At 44.0% G+C, this 21,114-nt stretch overlaps 1 protein-coding gene across 3 annotated transcripts in view; it reads right to left on the bottom strand.

The window, feature by feature from the left end:
* The window catches only part of TULP1 (TUB like protein 1), a 264,106-nt gene extending 246,085 nt beyond the window's left edge, over positions 1 to 18,021 (bottom strand). For all 3 annotated transcript variants that reach the window (XM_072137212.1, XM_072137211.1, XM_072137210.1), the window contains exon 1: positions 17,909 to 18,021. In XM_072137212.1, coding sequence (XP_071993313.1) covers positions 17,909 to 17,923 — 15 coding nt within the window. In that variant the 5' untranslated portion in view covers positions 17,924 to 18,021. The remainder of the gene's footprint in view (positions 1 to 17,908) is intronic.
* Between the last annotated feature and the right edge of the window lie 3,093 nt (positions 18,022 to 21,114).

Below are 21,114 nucleotides of genomic sequence, written 5' to 3' on the forward strand. Positions count from 1 at the left end.
CATAGGAGATTCTGCCGATTGCAGATGTTAACCCCTTACACGCCGCAGTAATGCATGACCGCAGCATGTAAGAGTCCTGTGTAATGATTTGAACCCCCTGCGGCGCTTACTGGGGGAGTCCGCTTCTCCGATGGCAGCCCCGGGGTCTGCCAATGCCCCATGGCTGCGCTATCCTCACACTGTAACACACTAAGCATGCGCAGCATGAACTGTGTTATAGGAAGTAGAGTTTGAACAAGTGATCAGAGCATCGCTTGATCAAGACAACCTGTAAAAGTAAAAAAAAGTTTAAAACGCGTAGTAAAAACACTTTATAATAAAACAAATATATTAAATAAAGTGAAAGTCCCCTAAAAATCAACATTCCCTTTACATACCTAATAAAGGACAAAAATCACAAAATCATGAAAACCCCCCCACATATTTGATATCACGCTTCCGTAACTGTACAATAAAACAGTAATATTAGGGTCCAGCGGCCACACTTCCTTGGACATTCCAACGTTTTCTGGGATTGCGCCACTGGAACAAGTATTCAACCAGGGATTTTGGCCCATGCGATCGTGTTTTGGTGCAGCCGCGGTGGGCGGGCCGTCAGACGATCCGAATAATTTGGACTGAGCTGGGGATTTAACTTTGAAATTGTGTCGCAAGACATGCACGTACATACACCGGGAAGAAGATGGTGAACTCCGGCGGACGTGGTAGGGGAAGCGACACATGCAGGAAATCGGGCACACAATCTTAGTGAATCGCGGCACAGTGCATTCTGGACAAACAATGCACTTTGGGGAACTCCGAGGGACCGGGTAAGTAAATGTGCCCCAATATACAGTATTATTTCTATGGTAGGGTGTACGGCCCCAAAGAAATACAGAAAGAAAGGAAACCAGAATTGACGATTTTCTTTTCCTCCATACATTCAAGAGTTAATAAAATCTCATCTTTTTTGATGCATATATTACCCATTATTCCATCAAAATCAGTTGTTCTTAAGGTGGCCCTCTCGTTCAAAACTTTTTCATATTGGTACACTTGCTTTCACATCTGGACACTTTGGATCTTTCCAGTGAAGTGCTATAGCCTTTCTTGCTTCCACTAACATTCTTGCTACGGACCATCTAAATTCTGGCGGAATACCTCTATGTTCAAATTCAAAAAAGAAAGTTCCAGGCTTAGCTCGATCTCTGGTTCCCATATCTCTTTAATCAGGTTCTGGACCGGATGTACCTGGAGGACAACCAGACCTTGTCCCCAGGAGAGAAGACTGGAGGAGGTCTGCATCTCTTGAGGGCCGGGGTTTTGGTGCAGGCAGATGCCCGAAGTAGAGATTGACGAGTTTTTTCCCAGACTGAAGTCCTGCACCAATTCTTCCATCGCAGGAACACCCTAGTGGACCAGTCCACCTGACGGGCAGAGACAAAATGACGAAGGTAGCAGTCCAGAGTTTCTTTAACTCTGTCCATTAGAATGTGGATGGTATGCAGAAGAGAAGTCCAATTTCACCCGCAGTTGATTACATTTTAAAGATAGAGAACGCTAAACTGGACCCTTCGGACCCATGTGGCCGAAAGATATGTTGAAAGAAAAAGCTGGCAAGAAGTGGAGCAGACAGCAGACCTGGAAGAGGGACAAAATGAGACATCTTCGAAAACCGGTCTGTCATCACCCAGATAACGGGATTGCCTGAGGAGGATGGAAGGTCTTTGACTAAGTCCATAGCCACTTGTTACCATGTGCGACTGGGTATCAGCAACGGAAGCAAGAGACCAGCTGGTTTCAAATGGGAAGGCTTATTACAGGCACAGGAGATGCAGGATCTCACAAAGTCCCAAACATCCTTGACCAAGTCAGGCCACCAGTAGTAGCGGGAGATGAGGGCCACGGAGCATTGCACCCCCAGGTGCCCAGCCAGGCACGAGTAATGTCCCCAAAATAAAATCCTCTACCGAAGAGCAGCTCGGACATATGATTTTCCAGGTGGAAGCTGCCAAAGATACACCGGAGCGGCAGCAACCAACTGTTATGGGAGATATTGGGGCACATTTACTTACCCCGTCCTGTCGCAATCCCTGCTGTATGTTGTCTGACGATCATGGACTCCGCTGCAATTGACTAAGATTATGCGCCAGATATCCTGCATGTGTTGCTTCCCCGCTCAGGTCTGCCAGAGTTCGCCTTTTTCTTCCTGGTGCATGTAAGTGTATTGTCTTGCCACACAATTTAAATGTTAGATCCCACGCTCAGTCCCTGATTTCTGTCGCTTGAAAGCCGGCCCAGTGCGCCACAATCTGATCGCGTGCGACACAATGCCCTTCTGAATCCCTGTCCCCGGCGGCGCGATCCACGAAAAGTCGGAAAACCCAACGGAAATGTGGCTGCGGGACCCTAAGTAAATAAGCCCCAATATGCTGAGGAACCGGGTCTTCTCCAACGACATCTGAGGCACGGAATAGGGCATCCGCCTTGATATTCTTCTCCGCAGGTCGGGAGTAAATCATCAGGTTGAAGCGAGAGAAGAAGAGTGACCAACGGGCTTGCCTGGGATTAAGACGTTGAGCTGTCTGGAGGTACGAGAGGTTCTTATGATCTGTGTAAACGCAGACTGGATAGAGAGCTTTCTCCAAAAGATATTGCCATTCTTCCAGGGCAAGTGTGATGGCTAAAAGTTCTCTATCCCCTATAGAGTAATTCTTCTCTTCGGGAGAAAAGGTTTTAGAAAAGAAGCTGCACATGAGCATTCGTCCCTTAGGCCCTTTCTGGGGGAGTACAGCACCATGATGGGAGAGACCAGAGTAGAGAGATGTGGGATAAACTGCTGGTAGTAGTTTGCAAAGTCCAGGAACCACTGAATGGCTCGAAGACCTTCTGGACGCAGCCACTGCAGAACTGCCGACAGTTTGGCTGGATCCATCTGGAGACCTTTGTCGGAGATTATGTAACCGGGGAAAGGTAGGCTTCGTTGGTGGAACAGACACTTCCCAGTTTTTTGTGGTACAATTAGGTGCCTCGGCTTATATTCGAGATGGCTTACACTCCTCTATCTTTTTTTTTTTTTTTTGGTCTTTTTTTTTTGTCTTTTTTGAGGAATTTTTTTGGCACATTGCAATGTTTGAATATCAAAAAGAATACCCAATACTAGGTAAAGACTCCTAATACCAATCCAAATATTAGTACCAATATAAGTATGTAGGACCAAAAATACTCATGAACAATAAATCATACACCATAACACTAGCTTCAATAAGACAATTGTATGAACTTTATTAATACAAAATATGACCATCAAAATTACTAAGTTAAAAACATACACTCAAATCCACAGAAGCAGAGATGTGGCGATGGTCTCCAGTATTCAAATGCATATGCAAACATTTTTGCAGTTAACAAGTAAACAAAAGTCTAAGTAACTAGTAACATTTTGGAAGTAAACAGTCACATTACCCACCCGGGTGTTGCATAATACCGAAATTGCAAAGGTAATAATGGACCAACACCACAGCAACCCGACGTACGTTTCGCCGTCGCTTCCTCCATGGGGTGTGCCATGGTGTGGTAGTTGCCAAATGTATGTACCTGATATGGTCGGTCAAGTGAGCTAAGCAGACCTATAGGAATTAATTTTACCTGATTGATAGAACGCTGTCAGGTGTGTATGTTTGCGCATCACCCCGATCACCATGCCCGCATCCGGGGGCGTGACTGAAGTTCCGAAAGATGAACAACGCGCACAACAGCTTCACAAATGTCAACTGCTAAGAGGTTTGCTAAATTCTTAAACTATTACCACAAAAATCATCATGCCTATTATGCATGTGTATGGGACATTATTAGAGAAAATCTGGAATTAAAACCAATTTTATAGGATGCCCACAGGAAAAGAAATCAGCAAAGAAAGATTTTGAGACATACAAGGTTGGTTTACACCTCCTAGTAATAAAAAGCAATTATCATATGCCAGGCCTCTTGTTGTCATCACAAGCAGGGAAGCTGCTCCGTGAATGTTAGAATCTATTTAGATGATACTCTCCATCTAAAACAGGGGTCTCAAACTCGCGGCCCGCGGGCCAACTGCGGCCCGCGGGACAATATTTTGCGGCCCCCACCTGCATGGAGAGGGCAGGTCGCGCTGCATGGAGAGGGCTCACGGGCCGAGCCCTCTCCATAGCCGGTAAGTCTTTGCTGCATATTGCAGCAAAGGCTTACCGGTAACACCCGCGATCGGTGCTAGTACCGATCGCGGGTGTTTTCACAGCGATGGCTGCCGGCAAAGCTGTCGGCAGCCTCAAAAAGATAGCGGCGCATGGGCGCCGCCATCTTACCTGGGATCGCCGCTCCCCGTGACGTCATCGGGGGGCGGCGATCCGTCTCCATGGTAGCCTCAGGTCTTCCGAAGACCCGAGGCTATTTCGTTTTAACCCGTTCATTACAATGTGCTGATAGCACATTGTAATGAATGAGGAGGAAAATCCCCATATATTGCCATACTGTAGTATGGCAGTATATGATAGGATCGATCAGACAACCTAGGGTTAAAGTACCCTAGGGAGTCTGAAAAATAGTATAAATAAAAATACAAAAAAGTTAAAAAAAAAAAAAATGATAATAAAAAAACCTAAAATTTCAAATCACCCCCCTTTCCCTAGAACTGACATAAATATAAATAAACAGTAAAAATCATAAACACATCAGGTATCGACGCGTCCGAAAATGCCCGATCTATCAAAATATGATAACGTTTTTTCAATGCGTTTAACCCCGTAACGGAAAATAGCGCCCAAAGTCGAAAATGCCACTTTTTTGCCATTTTGAAAAATATAAAAAATCTATAAAAAGTGATCAAAAGGTCGTACAGTCCTAAAAATGATATCATTGAAAATATTATCAAATTTCGCAAAAAATGACACCACCCACAGCTCCGTACACCAAAGTATGAAAAAGTTATTAGCACCAGAAGTTGGCAAAATCAAAAAAATAATTTTTGTACAGGAGGTTTTAATTTTTGTAAAAAACATTATAAACCTATAACAAATTTGGTATCCCCTTAATCGTACCGACCCAAAGAATAAAGTAGACATGTCATTTGGGGCGCTCAGTGAAAGACGTAATATCCAAGCCCACAAGAAAATGGCGCAAATGCGTTTTTTTCATCATTTTCATTGCATTTGGAATTTTTTTCCCGCTTCCAAGTACATGGCATGGAATATTAAATACCATCACTATGAAGTGCAATTTGTTACGCAGAAAACAAGCCGTCACACAGCTCTTTACGTATAAAAATAAAAAAGTTATAGATTTTTGAAGGTGGGGAGTGAAAAATGGACATGAAAAAACAGGAAAGGGCCCGTAACCGGTTAATCCCCTTCCCTCCGGTACTTGAAGAAGATGAAGTCGCCGCTCTGAACGCACTTGGTGCAGGTCAGAGCGGCGACTTCATCTTCTTCAATGGGAGGCAAGTACCGGGGGGGAGGGGGGGATGGAGTGTCCTGGGCTCAGTGCGGTAGGAGCTTGGGACCCCTCGGTGCACAGGACGCGTTCATAGAGAGAACACGTCTCCCAGCATGGGGCTTTCCTTGCGCTGGGAGACGCCATGACATTTGAATCTGAATAATGATATTTTGTAAGCGCATTTTGTGTGGAAAACTTGATGCGGCCCAGCCTTACCCAGAATCTACCTCCAGCGGCCCCCAGGTAAATTGAGTTTGAGACCCCTGGTCTACAAGAACCCAACAACCCTTCTTAGGGCTACAATAGTGTTATATATTTTTTTGTTTGCTTGTGGCTGGGCTTGCTGGCACTAGTAGTGAAGCTAGTACCATATTGTGAGGAATTTGCAGGGAGACTTGCGACCGTTGTGTTTAGCTCTTAGTGACACACATATCCACCTCAAACACCGAAGTGGGACAATTTATTAGGGGTTTGATTTGAATTGGGCACAGTCTGCTCATTTATTTTTTTTTACGTTTATTTACTTTTATAACTCAAAGTCATCAGGCACAGCACAAAATCCAGTTGTGTGCTGTCAGTGTAGGTTAGAAACTAGCCATAGCAATAGGATAAAAAAACACAAAAAAAACCAAAAAACATTTACAGTTTACACTTTAATTTTGAAAATGTTTAACCCGAGGGCTAGGGGTAGAGGATGAGGGCGTGGACGTGGGCGTCCAACTACTGCAGGGGTCAGAGGCCGTGGTCCTGGGCGGGGTGAGACACCACCTGCTGATGACGGAACAGGGGAACGCCGCAGAGCTACACTCCCTAGGTTCATGTCTCAAGTTACTGGGACTTTTGGTAGAGCACTGTTGAGGCCAGAACAGTGCGAACAGGTGATGTCGTGGATTGCGGACAATGCTTCTAGCCATTTGTCCACCAGTCAGTCTTCCACGCAGTCCACCCATGTCACCGAAATCAGCACTCCTCCAGCTCCTCCACCTCAGCCTCCTTCCCCCCAGTCTGCCCCCTCCCAGGAAAATTTGGAATTGGAACCGGCATACTCTGAGGAACTGTTTTCTGGACCCTTTCCACAGTCACAAACCACTTGTCCGGTTGCTGCTGAGCTCTTCTCCGATGCCCAGGTTTTCCACCGGTCGCAGTCTGTGGGTGATGATGACATGATATTGACGTAGTGAAGGAAGTGTGTAAAGAGGTGTCGGACGATGAGGAGACACGGTTGTCAGACAGTGGTGAAGTTGTTGTCAGGGCAGGAAGTCCGAGGGGGGAGCAGACTGAGGGATCGGAGGATGATGAGGTGACAGACCCAAGCTGGGTTGATAGGCTGGGTGAACACAGTGCTTCTGAGACAGAGGCGATTCCTATACCAGAAAAGGTTGGAAGAGGCAGTGGTGGGGCCAGACGGAGAGGCAGGGCCAGAGCTGGTGCATCAGCGCCAAATGTTTCACGTAGTCAAGCTCCCGTGGCGAGGGCTAGATTTTCAGAAGTCTGGAGGTTCTTTAAAGAAACACCGGATGACCGACGGACTGTGGCGTGCGACCTGTGCCAAACCAGGATAAGCAGGGGTTCCACCACTACTAGCGTAAGTACCACCAGTATGCGCAGGCATATGAATGCTAAACACCCCACTCAATGGCAACAGGCCCGTTCACCTCCGGCCGGGCACACCACTGCTCCTTCCCCTGTGTCATCTGCTAGTCAGCCCCCTGCCCAGGACCCCGGCCCAAACACCTCCCGTGCGAAAACCCCATCTTCGCCTCCACGATCCTCCACAGCATCCACCAGCATTCAGATCACCATACCCCAGACGCTGAAGCGCAAAAGGAAGTATAGTGCAACCCACCCTCACGCCCAAGCCCTCAAGGTCCACATCTCCAGATTACTTAGCCTGGAGATGCTGCCCTATAGGCTGGTAGAGACTGAGGCCTTTTGCAACCTCATGGCGGCGGCCGCCCCTCGGTATTCGGTCCCCAGCCACCACTACTTTTCCCGATGTGCCGTCCCAGCCCTTCACCAGCACGTGTCAGACAACATCATCCGTGCCCTGACCAATGCCGTTTCTGACAATGGCCACCTGACCACGGACACGTGGACAAGTGCTGCCGGGCATATACGCCGAGGATTGCGGGGCCTACCTCGGTCCAGGTCTCTTAGGCCTACTATGCCTCCTCCTCCTCCTCTGAATTACCATCCGTGGGCACGGCACCATCAGTCGGTAGCTCTAGGCAAAGCAGCAGTGCCGTCGCTAAGCGACAGCAGGCGGTGCTCAAACTGCTGAGCCTAGGCGATAAAAGGCACACCGCCCAAGAGCTATTACAGGGCATCACGGCGCAGACTGATCTGTGGCTGGCACCGCTGAACCTGAAGCCAGGCATGGTTGTGTGTGATAACGGCCATAACCTGGTGGCGGCTCTGCAACTCCTGTTGAAAAACTCTCTGGTCAGCATGAAGTCTGAAGCTTTGCACTCGTCACAAGAGACGGGGGAAGAAGATTCCCTTGTTGATAGCCAAAGCACCCTCAGGTCTGTTTCTCAGCGCATATCGGAGGAGGTGGAGGAAGAGGAGGAGAATGTTGGCGAGACAGAAGAGGGGACCATTGTTCAGTCCTTCACTGTTCAGCGTGTATGGGAAGAAGGGGAGTTGGAGGAGGAGGAAATGGAGAGTCAGGTCGGTGAGGGGAGTGAATTCTTGCGCACTGGTACTCTGGCGCATATGGCAGATTTCATGCTAGGCTGCCTATCCAGTGACCCTCGCGTTCAAAGAATTTATTCCAGCACCGATTACTGGGTATTCACTCTCCTGGACCCACGGTACAAGCAAAATCTTTCCACTCTCATCCCTGGAGAGGAAAGGAGTGTGAGAATGCATGAATACCAGCAGGCCCTGGTGCACAAGCTGAAACAGTATTTTCCTTCTGACAGCGCTAGCGGCAGAGGGCGTAGTTCTGCGGGACAAGTAGCCAGGGAGAGTAGGCGAGCAGGCAGCTTGTCCAGCAGTGGCAGGGGTATGCTTTACAAGGCCTTTGCCAGTTTTATGTCACCACATCAAGACACTGTCACCTGTCCCCAGTCTCGGCAGAGTAGGGCTGATCTTTACAGAAAGATGGTGAAGGAGTACGTAGCTGACCATACCATCGTCCTAAATGATCACACAGCTCCCTACAACTACTGGGTTTCAAAGCTGGAGATGACGCCTATACGCTGTATAGGGTAGATGACTTAAAAATAGTGTTAGAAGCAGCAAATAAGAACTAGGATTATGGGGGATATTTATCATAAGCTGGCGCGAGGCTTCTGCCTCTTGATGTATCGGGCTGCCAGCAGCGCAGCGTTTAACTTACGCCAGGCAGGGCCTGGTGTAGAAAAAACGCAGCCGGCACGTATGAAAAGTCACCGCCAGCAGCGAGTGCGCGGGGACAGTAACGCTCCGCAGGACCACTCCCGTCCGGCCGCGCCCCCCGCTTGGGGGCCCGCCCCCCCCCCTTCACGCCCCTTCACGCCCCTTCACGCCCCACTGGCGTGCAGGTGGCGGATTGGGGAAAATAACCGCAAAAGCTAGCAATAAGTTAGCATTTGCGATTATTTCAGGGCCTCTGCGCCACTGGCGGTGCGCAGAGGTCCTGATAAATATGCCCCTATGTCTCTATCTGTGACACATTAATGTGCGTCCTAGCGCATAATGTGTTTCAATTTGAAGGTAAATGGTTGATGGTTGGGGTAGATGATGTGTTTATAATATGGACAGTGACAGTGAAAATGTTTGTAGAGGGACCTAAATTAGTCTAATGACATGAATATGCTTTTCACATATCAAATAGGAGAAGACAGACTGGAGTTCTTAGACATTCTTGTCAAGATTGTAAACAATCAAGTAAATACGAAAGTCTTCAGAAAAACCACAATAAAGATAAAGAACGCCTTGCTCCACTTTAACAGTAACCACCCCAACTTTGTAAAAAAGGCCCTCCCGTATGGGCACTTGAAATTGCCTACATAGAATCAATAATTTCCAAGAAGGGTTTGAATTACAAGCAGAAGAGCTTACACAGGCTCCTCAGTAGAGATTACCCAAACCCATTATTCTGGAAGCAAACGAGAGAGCAACATAGGATGACAGGGAACCTATTTTAAGGAGAAGCATTTGACAAACCCAGAGTAAAGGGATTTCTCCTCCATGTCCAATACTATTAGGCTGGCAATATTGAAAAACTGGCACATCCTGGAACAAGGTAACCATTAGTTACATTCAGAAGAGGGAGAACTGTAAAAAAGCGCCTAGTTCAGTATTTTTTGGACTATAAGGCACACCGGAGTATAAGGCTCACCATCAATAAATGCCTGCTAAAATGTCTAGGTTCATATATAAGGCGCACCGGATTATAAGGTGCACCTGATTATAAGAATGAATGACCAGCAGGTGGCAAACCTGTTCACAGTTCAAGGCAGTTGTTGTCTGTAAGTACGGTTCATATATAAGCCGCACTGGACTAATAGTCCGAAAAATACGGTAAATAGCTGACTCAAAAAAGGAGGGAGGCTGGACGTCAATGAACAAAACTGGTTGAAAAAAAGCAGTACCAGTTGGTAGTTTTAAATGTGGGAATTGCAGTTGCTGCGCACAGTACATTAGGTTGAAGGTACTAAGATTTGGAAATCAAACTATAGTTCTACGACAATTTCTTAATTGCGGAACAGAGTTTGTCTTGGATGTCATTCTTTGTCCATATGGCCTGTTTTATATAGGTGAGACTATTAGAAACCTATGTGTAAGATTTAGGGGGCATGTTAGCTCTGTTAGAACAGGAGAAGGGGTTTAGAGATTAATTGCGCACATAAGAAAGATACATAATTCCAATCCAGGAGTTACAAGAGTTGCAGCTATCAAACAAGTGCCTCCTCCAGTGACCTTCAACAAATGCTTCTGCAGAAAGAAGCAAGGTTTATAATGAAATCTGAAACACTAGGCCCAGGAGGTTTGAATGACCATTTTGATCTAAGTGTATTCTGTGAGAAAGTGAGAGGTGTCGTGTGGGAGAACAGGAAGATAAAAGGTACATGATAAAGCCCTGGATTTGATTGCAGTAACCCAAGGGTTAGTGCAGACATGTGGTAAGCAGGAGTAGTCTGTTTGGTCTATGTTGGCCTCGCTAGCATAGACACCTTTGTAACGTCTGTACTGGGAATGCTTATTATGGAATATGGGTAGGCTGGTCGTGGGACTCCTACTCCATCTGGGCTTCGGACCTGGGTTTCTGTAGAGCCCACAGGTGCGAGTTGCAGAACTCGTTAGAGCCTGATTTAGACTTCAGGCCAGAAGCAGTAGGTGAGACACTACTCGGAGAACTGAAGGCTGGACCGTGCTCACACAGCAAAGGTAATTGAGTGCCTCCTGTTATACTGCTGGCCTAGACCATGGGCCTGGCAGCCTGGTACATGTATAGTTAGGTGTTTTTGTTGTATTAGGCAGTGCCCAGCCAGGCAGGATTTATTTTGTATGTGCCCAAGCCAAGGCTGAATTTGTGTTTTGGCAAAGTGTAAATAAAACACTTGATTTTGGACTTTAACTCTGCGTGTGTCCCTGTTTCCTCCACTGCTATAAAGAATCTACCAGAGCAATTCCCCACAATTCCTATAGAATGAGTGCTTTACTTCCTAGTAGCAACATTTCCTAGTGCGTGATAAGATATCCTTGTATGTTGCATAATAATTCCAAAAAATCATGGAGTATTAAACCTAAATGTAATCAAGAAAATGTTTTTAATTTATGAAGTTTTTGTATTATTATTATTATTATACCACCGTATGTTCTTTTTGGTTGCCCCCCCCCCCACATCCAATAGTATAGCTTTAACTCCTTAAGGACAAAGCCAGCTTATAGCTTAAGGCTCAGACCCATTTTCACCTAGCGTCCCCCATGACGGCCCCACTTGGAGGATGACCCTTGACCCTGCAGGGACAGGAAACGGAGAGGTTAACTAGCCCTCCCCTGCATCCAAACACCAGTGGCTTCCTGTCCCTACACAGGGCAGGGAGTGGAGAGTTCTCTCCCTGTCGCCTCCAAGTGGGACAGTATGGGGAAGTTTTCTTTCTAAGGGAGCAGGTCGCGGACCTTAACTCAGGAGAATGGGTGGCCGCGATCAGTGCCGGGATTCCTCTTCCTGGTCCCCCCGAAGTCTACAGCCGGCTCTGTCTGCGGCTTCGGGAAGCCAAAGTCACCCCGCGCCACCATCTTGCTGCTCCCGACCATGCTCACAGGGACGCACCTGCCATGAGGTGAGTTGAGACTTTCGCCTCAGGGCGGTGCACCTCCTGCTGGAGGAGGGGGCGGCATTTTGCAGGCTGCCAGGCCACTCCACTACTACTTCCAATAGTACTTGCATCATTCAAATGCAAGTGCTATTGCTTACAGCACCGCGCCGGGCGTCCTGTGCGCCGCTTCTGTGACACAGCAAGCGGTTGCTAGTGCTTCCTGTGTCACTAGTGCAGAAGCAGCATGGAGGAGCGAGGAGGAGGAGTGGGAGCGCCACATTCAAACATGTGGCTGGTCTCCCTGAAGGTGCAGGCCCAGGCAGAGCTGACAGGAGAAACCCCGCCCACCATCCCGGGCCTCCTGCAGAGAGGAGACAGCTCCATTGGCCTCCATAATGTATCCCCTGCCTGACCTGGGCCTCCTGCTGGATATCAGGTAAATTACATGTGTTTATGTGTTTTGTCATGTATATATGTGTGTACAACATGTCAAGTGTGTGTATATAGAGGTATAACATTTATTAGCTGTATATATAGGTGTAATCTGTGTGTATATAGAGGTATGACATGTAATAGCTGTATATATATAGGTGTAATGTGGGTGTATATAGAGGTATGGCATGTAATAGCTGTATATATAGATTTAATGCGTGTGTATATAGAGGTATGACATGTAATCGCTGTATATATAGGTGTAGTGTGTGTGTGTATATAGAGGTATGACATGTAATAGCTGTGTATATATAGGTTTAATGTGTTATATATATGTGTGTGTGCATATAGTGATATAATATGTAATAGGTGTGTGTATATATAGGTGCCATGTATGTGTATATGCAGGTTTTACCTGTTATACATGTGTGTGTATATGCAGGTATACCATGTAAAGGGTGTATATATAGGTGTAATGCGTGTAAACTGTATATACAGGTATAACATAAAATAGGTATATATATATATGAGTAATATGTGCTGGGGGAGCTGTATACAGTGATTGATTGCTGGGGGAGCTGTATGTAGTTATTATAGGGGGGCTGTATACAGTGATTGATTGCTTGGGGGGTATATTGCTGTTCCCTGCCTGGACTACATTCAATGGGGGCCCTGGCTGTATCTGTTTTCTACTACATGACATACTGTATGAATTTTATACTACATGGCATCACACTGTGTACATTTTAAACTACAGCTGTACGCTGTGTGTATTTTGCATTGCTTTATTTTCACACCAAACCAATATGATGGATCTGCTCCTGACACTTCCTTATATATTACATATATGGGGGGGCGTCGCTCTATGGCTCACCTCAGGCAGCAGACAGGCTTGGTACACCCCTGCATGCTCGGGAGCTGAATGACGACTGCTGTGTCTTTTTGTGGAAAAGAGATCCCTAATCAATTGTCTCCAAATATTTTTTTTTTTCTTTTTCTTCTTCTCTGGTATAGTTGTTTGTATTATTTGTTGTCATTTCAAGGCCCCAATAAAGACAAAATGGCAAAAGGGATGAATTTAAGTACATTATGTGAGATTAAAGTTTTTATCCCTGAATGTTAAACTCTCCACAAAAAAGATTTTTGTTATGGTAGGAAGTAGAGGAGGTTAATAGTGAAGTTGTATTTATTCAGGAGTCTCATTTGCTGGCAAAAGACAACTTTAGGATAGAAAGTACAAAGTATTCCCAAAGGTTCTTTGCTAACTCAATAAAAAGGAATGCAGGGGTGACAATAATGATTCACAACTCAGTGAATTTGAAATTAAGAAATATAAACATAGATCCAGAGGGGAGATATTTGATTTTGACTTGTGAAATTAGTGGAAGGAAATATGTATTAGCTAATGTATATGCCTCAAATGTTAGACAATTTAATTTTGTTAAGAAGACTGTTAATAGAATAAGGAACATAAGCAAATCAAATGTAATAATAGGGGGGGATTTTAATCTCCCGGTAAACAACGTGAAAGATGCATCATCTCAAGCTATAGATAAACGGAAAGATTTAAAGGAATTTCTGTGCAGGCGAAATCTCCATGATGTTTGGCGGTATATGCACCCGGGTGTTCAGGAGTATACTTATTTTTCAAGAAGGCATCTTACTTTTTCGCATATTGATTATGGTGAGCAGGCAATTGGTGGAAAGGGCACAGAATGCGGATGTGAGGTTGAGAACGTGGTCTGATCGCTCTCGTGTCACACTGGAGGTACAGAATTTTAAGTACCCTAGCTTATTCCCTAATAACTGGCGATTGTGGCCATCTTTGTTGAATATAGAAGGTATAAGATTAGAAATTCAGGAGCATCTGAAGGAATATTTTAGTTGCAATCAGAATGACCAGACCAAGTAGTTTGCTGTATGGGCTAGTGGCTAGGAATAAATGCGCTCAGTTGTCTGCCAGGCTTCAAAAGCAAAAGGAAGGTTAAGTTTGACTTTCTTCATAATGACTTGGCAAAGTTGGAAAGGGAACTTAAGATATTACCATCACAAAAATTAGTGGATAAAATTGAGGAAATACGGGATAGGATAAAAAATGTATTACTAGATGAATATGCAGATAATCTTAAGAAAACACAAGCAAAGCACTTTGAGGTGGGAGATAGAGCAGGTCCAATATTAAGTAACCGTATTAATAGGGAAAAGACACAGAATTTTAGATATGGTATTAAAAATAAGGTAGGAGAAGCAGTCTTTTCACCAAAAGAAATTGCTAACGTATTTGCAGACTATTATTCAGAACTAGAGGAAAGAGATGAGAGGCACTCTGACTCTTCTCATGTTTTGGACAGAATTAAACTGCCCAGATTAACAGAGGAACAAAAATGCGAACTGAATACACCTTTTGAAGGCCGGGAAATTTTGGAAGTTATTTCAAAATTAAAAGTGGGTAAAGCAGCCGGTCCGGATGGGTTATTAAATGAGTATTATAAATACTTTGACCAGATTCTAGTACCACATATGGTTAGACTAGACTATTTAATTGCATTGCCAATGGGGAAAGTATACCAAAAGAAATGCTAGAAGGTCTGATGGTACCAATACCAAAAACCGGTGAGGCTTAGGAATCGCTGGAGGATTACAGACCAATTTCCTTGATAAACGGGGATATAAAATTTTTGTTGCTGTTTTGGCCGCTCGACTAAGGAAAGTTTTGGGTGTTTTAATAGAACGAGAACAGGTTGGGTTTATGCCCAGGAAACAAACTACTGATGCAATACGGAAGGTAATAAATTTAATAGAACTTTCTATACAAAAGGATACCCCGACCATATTTCTGTCTTTGGATGCTGCTAAAGCCTTTGATCGGGGCTTTATGTTTGAAGTTCTTGGGGGCTATGGGTTTGAAGGACCCTTTTTGTTATCTATAATCGCACTCTATTCGTCTCCTAGTGCTAGGTTACTTTTAACAGTTCGAGTTCTAAAAAAAAATTTCTACATAATGGTACAAGGCAGGGGTGCCCCATATCCCCATTGATTTTTAATTTAGTCATAGAAACCTTGGCTATTGCTCTAAGATCTTGCCCTTTGGTGAAGGGAGATGATGGTAAAGATAATTCATCCCTACTATCTATATATGCTGATGATATTATGTTAGCATGTTCAAAACCATTAATGTCCTTGTGGCATATCAAAAAGATTGTAGATCAGTTCTCAAAGGTTTCTATGTATAAATTAAATGAGAAATAATGTCAGTACTTTATTATAAATAATACAAGGGATATCTATGAAGAAATAACAAGGAGATATGGGTTTAAATGTGTAAAACCAATAAAATATCTTGGTATTGAATTAGGGGAGAGTTTGGAGAATACCTGCCTGATCAATTCTCAGAAACTGATCAGAATGGTTAGGGAGGATATACTAAGGTGTAGAGGTACATTTACTTGGATTGCAAGGGTAAATCTAGTAAAAATGCTGTGTCTCCCAAAAATACTGTACACACTTCACTGCATTCCATTCCTTCCTATTAAAACATTAAAAGGTATACAGAGTATGTTATTTAAATTCATATGGAAGGGTAAAGGGATAAGAGTGGCTGGTAAAATACTATCATTACCATGGGATCATGGGCAGCCATGGATAAACAATAAGTTTGTTAGAGAGGAAGAAAGCATGCTGGGCGCACGACATGGTTGCTGTTAGGGCTTGGGAATTAGGGTAGAGAGTTTTCTGGGGTTTTTTTTTCTCTTTTATTCTTGGTATGGGGGAGATGAAGGGGAAGGGTCTTTAGAAGCAAAAGCAATGGATCTAGAGATTAAGAGGTATATTACACTTAAAGGGAACCTACCACCCCGATTCTACCTATAAAGGTAGAAGGGGTGGTAGGTGGATAGATGGGACGTGTGGAGAGCCCTTTTTTGGGCTAATCCCCACGTCCCGGGTGTCTTTTAGAAAACTTTATTGCCGGTTTATGCAAATTTTTTTATACGGCTACTGGGGCATGGAGTAGCCAGACATGAGGCTACTAATCGCGGCTACTCCACGCCCCAGTAGCCACGTTACTCAGCCTACCAGGTAATCTTCGGCGCGCAGCTCCTGGTAGCTGCGCGCCCTCGTCCGGGTCCCCGGCTCCGGCATGCGCAGTAGCCGGGAGACTCGGACGCGGGCGCGCAGCTACCAGGTAGAATCGGGGTGGTAGGTGCCCTTTAAAGCTAAGAAACATGCCAGATACGTACTGTAAAGAGAATATAATGAGTAATTGTATTGGAAGACCTATTGTCAAAATATACACCGGTAAGTTTTATTGTATCAACTGTTGGTAATTTTATGCTGTGTCACATTTAAAGAGGGTGTCCACATTGTATTTTGTATATATCTTTTTCAATAAATTAAAAAAAAAAAAAAGGAATTCCTTGTTTTTGCGTTTGGAAAGATTATCATTGGTATCAATATGATTTCTTATATTGTTGGTATTGAGATGTTTAGCTCTATTCGCCTTTGTCCAATATTTGATATTGTCCAATTTTCCTAGCTTCTTAGAATATCATTTTCAAATGAATCCATGTATGAAGAAAGTTTTTTGTTAAATTTTTGTTAGAGAGAGTGCTGTGTGAATGCTTTTAGTTTAATTGAAAATGCTTCACTAACCATTGAAAACATTACTAACAAAGAAGCCCTTTTACCACAAAAACAGCTTAACAAAGAAATCGCACAATCATGTAGCAAACAGTCCCAAATCTTTTTTAAAGGCGGCTCAGGACGTAATCTAAGGGCTCTATGGATGATATTTTCCTTTATATAGGTATCTAGAAATAATTTATCTAGATGGTGCTGTGACTCCCTCAAGATAGTGGGTTTTTTTTGTTTGTTTTTTTTCCAACAGTATCTGTAGGCAAACTAGTTGTTGCCACAGGTATAGACTTATCTGCATCCAGTTTGCTAAAGTCTGCGAAGTTACGTTCACATTGGCACATGTTGGCCAACGCTGTGGATGGTATGGGTATGGAGTCCAGAAATGTCAATCCGAGAATGTCATTCCAAGGTCACTATTAATACCAAGGCAAGCCAAGACTACCACCCCTCAATATTACATATGCAACGAACTTAGAGTTATATTTGGTGCTCTTGCTCACCTTGTATTATGCTGTACCATAACATGTTTGTGTATGAATTTAAATCATGTAACCAGCAAGTAAGCAAGGCACATACTCATAACATAACATAATTGATTTCATTGTAATATATGAATATGATGTGCCTCTCATAATGTATGTATGTAACTGTATCTGTAACATGTAGGCCTATCCCTAACTTATTGCAACAATATGCCTGGACAAAATGTATGAAATAATTCCTCCCCATGTGAATGCAATAAAGTTGTAGTGCAAATATTTTTAATAAATGGAATCTTCATTCCGACTTTTGAGCAAACCTTTTGTATTCACAGCCAACTATTTGAACAATAAGTAATTGTAGGATAAGTCTCTGCAAGCCTAACAAAAGAATATAAGCCTAATAAAATGAATAAAAGTATATAATACGATATGAGTATGTCATAGTTTTATTGATAAATAATTATATTATAAACATAAATATTTAAAGATAACTCATTCAAAATAGCATTCTGAAAATAATTACAGCTATTATGCCCTTTATTCTATACTCTTTTTTTTTTTAAATGTACTAATTATTATCAATTCTTCTTTAATTATAATAATCAGTTAAAATAATTGCTCATTCAATGAAGTTTCCCTTAAAATAGGATTGTATCTTACCTTGTGACTAGCCATGTTTGCTTAAGTCCTGGTTCTGTTATAGCATGATGACCTGTTCCCTCGTACCCCTGTAAGACTGTCACTAACAGAACAAAACCTGACCTTATTCATGCCAGCATGCAAACATGCTAATAATAGATTATCCTAGGTCACTAATCTTTCAGTGACCATCTGTCCATGATAATGGCACAAATAAGCAGATGGTGGACACCTATATTGAGATCAATCAATTAAAACGTTTAAATTACCTTCATATTTTATATAGCAACTATTAGTTGACTTTTGCAATGGTTTTTCTATGTCAAGATCATTATGATTGTAAACAGTAACCATTTCACCAAATTAAAGGGGTTTTCCCATGATAGAAAATTCTTAAATTGCAATCCCCTAGTGATTTTTACTTTACTTCAAATTGTGATGTTCAGTGCAAAATTCCAGGGTATGGGCGGGGACACTAAGCAGACACATTTGGGCACATTTACTTACCTTGTCACTCGAGTTCACAGTGCATTGTCCGTCTATAATGCATAGTGCGACTATTCACAAAGATTTTGTGCATGAAATCATGAATGTGTCACTTCCACGCTCAGGTCCGACAGAGTTCACCATCTTTTTTTGTTGTGCATCTTTAACATAGGCGTGCAACACAATTTGAATGTTAAATACCGCTCTCAGTCCAAATCCATCAGACCCTCCGACACCACACAACCTAATTTGTGTTGCATGGAAGCCAGAGCAGCTGCACCACAATCGCAGCACACTTAACTGTAACTGTGCAAGCCGTCTTAGCCATAAAGAACATGAAAAGTCCGACTAAAGTGCACAGCTTGACCCTTAGTAAATGAGCACCATTATGATCCATCTGGTTCTGGGAGCAGATAATGTGGTTTATATACACTTTCATCTGGCTTCTGAACATTGTAATAGTATCTGACACATAGAGAGAGATGATGAGATCCATTAGAGGCCTATTGCACATAATGACACAGTCAGCTCTAAAACACTGCTATTCCATAACACACTAAATCTACTGTGTCTCCCTGCTGTGCCTCCCCAGATAAACACACCAGAAACACCGGCACTGACAATCTCATCCGCGCCAATTGTAACTTCCGGTGCAATCCCAGTGACCACTCCTTTTCCATATGATACCCAGGTATGTTATCTTATGAAATGTATTTAAAGCACAGTGTTTCTACCAAATTATTCATTCTTGTCCTGATTTTGAGAAAGGGTTTTTAGAAACCCGAAATGCGTTAATAGGACTTTTTATTCACCCCTATACCATTTTATTAATCCTTATTATTGATCTTAATTGATTTTATTAATAAATCGCTATTTGGACACAATTTTTGCCTCTTTGGGTTGTTACCATAGCGCCCCGCAGAGCTCACATTTTTTTCTGCATATGCATTGTACTTTACCGGCATCGCCAAGGTGACCGGTTACTCTGAGCCTTGGGAGCTGCTTATTAAACACCCGGGAGACTAGTGTCCTATAACCATATAATCGCTGGACCATCACTTTTGGACCAAAATCTAACTCTGGACCCACATCATCTTCTGAATCTACACCGGACCCCAGGTTGGGCATTAAAACCAAGTGGCAACAAGGTGAGCATAACATCTATCAAATACTCCATCCAGATCTGTTTAAACATTATCACCGAGGTGCCGTCCCCTACGTGCCTTTTTTTCTTCTATCTTTTTTCACACAGATAAGCAAGTTGTCTGTGTGTATATCTGTGTATAGTTTGTAGCTTCTCTGGCTTTGGCTGCCCCAGGAACTCAGATTCTGTGTCTCCGTGTGCAGCAATGAGTGAGCAGTGCTTAATGCAGGGGGCGGAGCTACAGTGCAGAGAGTACGGCAGTCACATAGGAATCCAAGATGGCGGGCCAACCTTAAGTCAGAAGTTACAGGGTTGTGTCTAGGGGCAAATGAATTTGTGTACACCAGGGCTGATAGAGACAGGTTGGACTTATATCTGTGAAATTATGTATTTTTGTTAATAACAGTAAATTAGAGAATGGAGCACATTTACTTACCTGGTCCCTGCGCAATCCCCGATCCGGACTGTCCGACGAGGATGAACTCCAAGATTCACTAAGATTGTGCGCCGATATCCTGCATATGTCGCTTCCCCGCTCAGGTCCACTGGAGTTCACCTTCTTCTTCCCGGTGCATGTAAGTGCTTGGCTTGGGACACAATTTTTAAGTTAAAGTGTAACCGTTATTTCAAAAAACTTTTGATATGTTGTAGGGCAGGTAATTTTAAGCTCTTTGCAATTGGATTACCGTATATACTCGTGTATAAGCCGAGTTTTTCAGCACAAAAAATGTGCTGAAAAACCTCGCCTCGGCTTATACATGAGTCAATGATAAAAAAAAAATAATACTCACCCTCCGGTGTCCCCGATGTTCGTCGCGGCTCCCGGCGGCTCCCCGTGTCTTCTCTTCTGTCTTCTATCTTCTCTAGCCGGCAGAGTCGCGTCCATGCGATCTGCCGGCCGTCGCACACTGCACTGCAGCGGCGACAGCGCTGCATCACAGTGTGCGACAGCCAGCGCGATCTCCCGGGCAGAGAAGAGTGAAGAGTGAAGAAGCCGCCGGGAGCCGCGATGGGGATCGGAAGCCACCGGGAGCCGCGACGAACAACGGGGACAACGGAGGGTGAGTATTAAGTTTATTTCTTTATCTGTATACTACTAGGGGCTGCTGTATACTACTGAGGGCAGACTGTATACTGATGGGGGCAGGCTGTATACTACTGGGGACAAGCTGTATACTACTGGGGGCAGGCTGTATACTACTGGGGGCAAGCTGTATACTACTGGGGGCAGGCTGTATACTACTGGGGGCAGGCTGTATACTGCAAGGGGACAAGCTGTATACAACTGGGGGCAGGCTGTATACTACTAGGGGAAGGCTGTATGCTACGTGGGGCTGGCTGTATACTACATGGGGGCTGATTGGCGGTATACTACATGGGGGCTGGCTGGCTGTATACTACACCCTCGGCTTATACTCGAGTCAATAGGTTTTCCCAGTTTTCGGTGGTAAAATTAGGGGTCTCCACTTATACTCGGGTCGGCTTATACTCGAGTATATACGGTAGTTACCCGAATCTTGCTCCTTCCTCTTGTATTCTGCGGTCTTCCCCTAGATGGCAGTGACTGCTCAGATAGCTGTTACTATGGACATTCCAT

The sequence above is a fragment of the Engystomops pustulosus genome, chromosome 2 (genome assembly GCF_040894005.1).
Source record: "Engystomops pustulosus chromosome 2, aEngPut4.maternal, whole genome shotgun sequence".
NCBI classification, from domain to species: domain Eukaryota; kingdom Metazoa; phylum Chordata; class Amphibia; order Anura; family Leptodactylidae; genus Engystomops; species Engystomops pustulosus.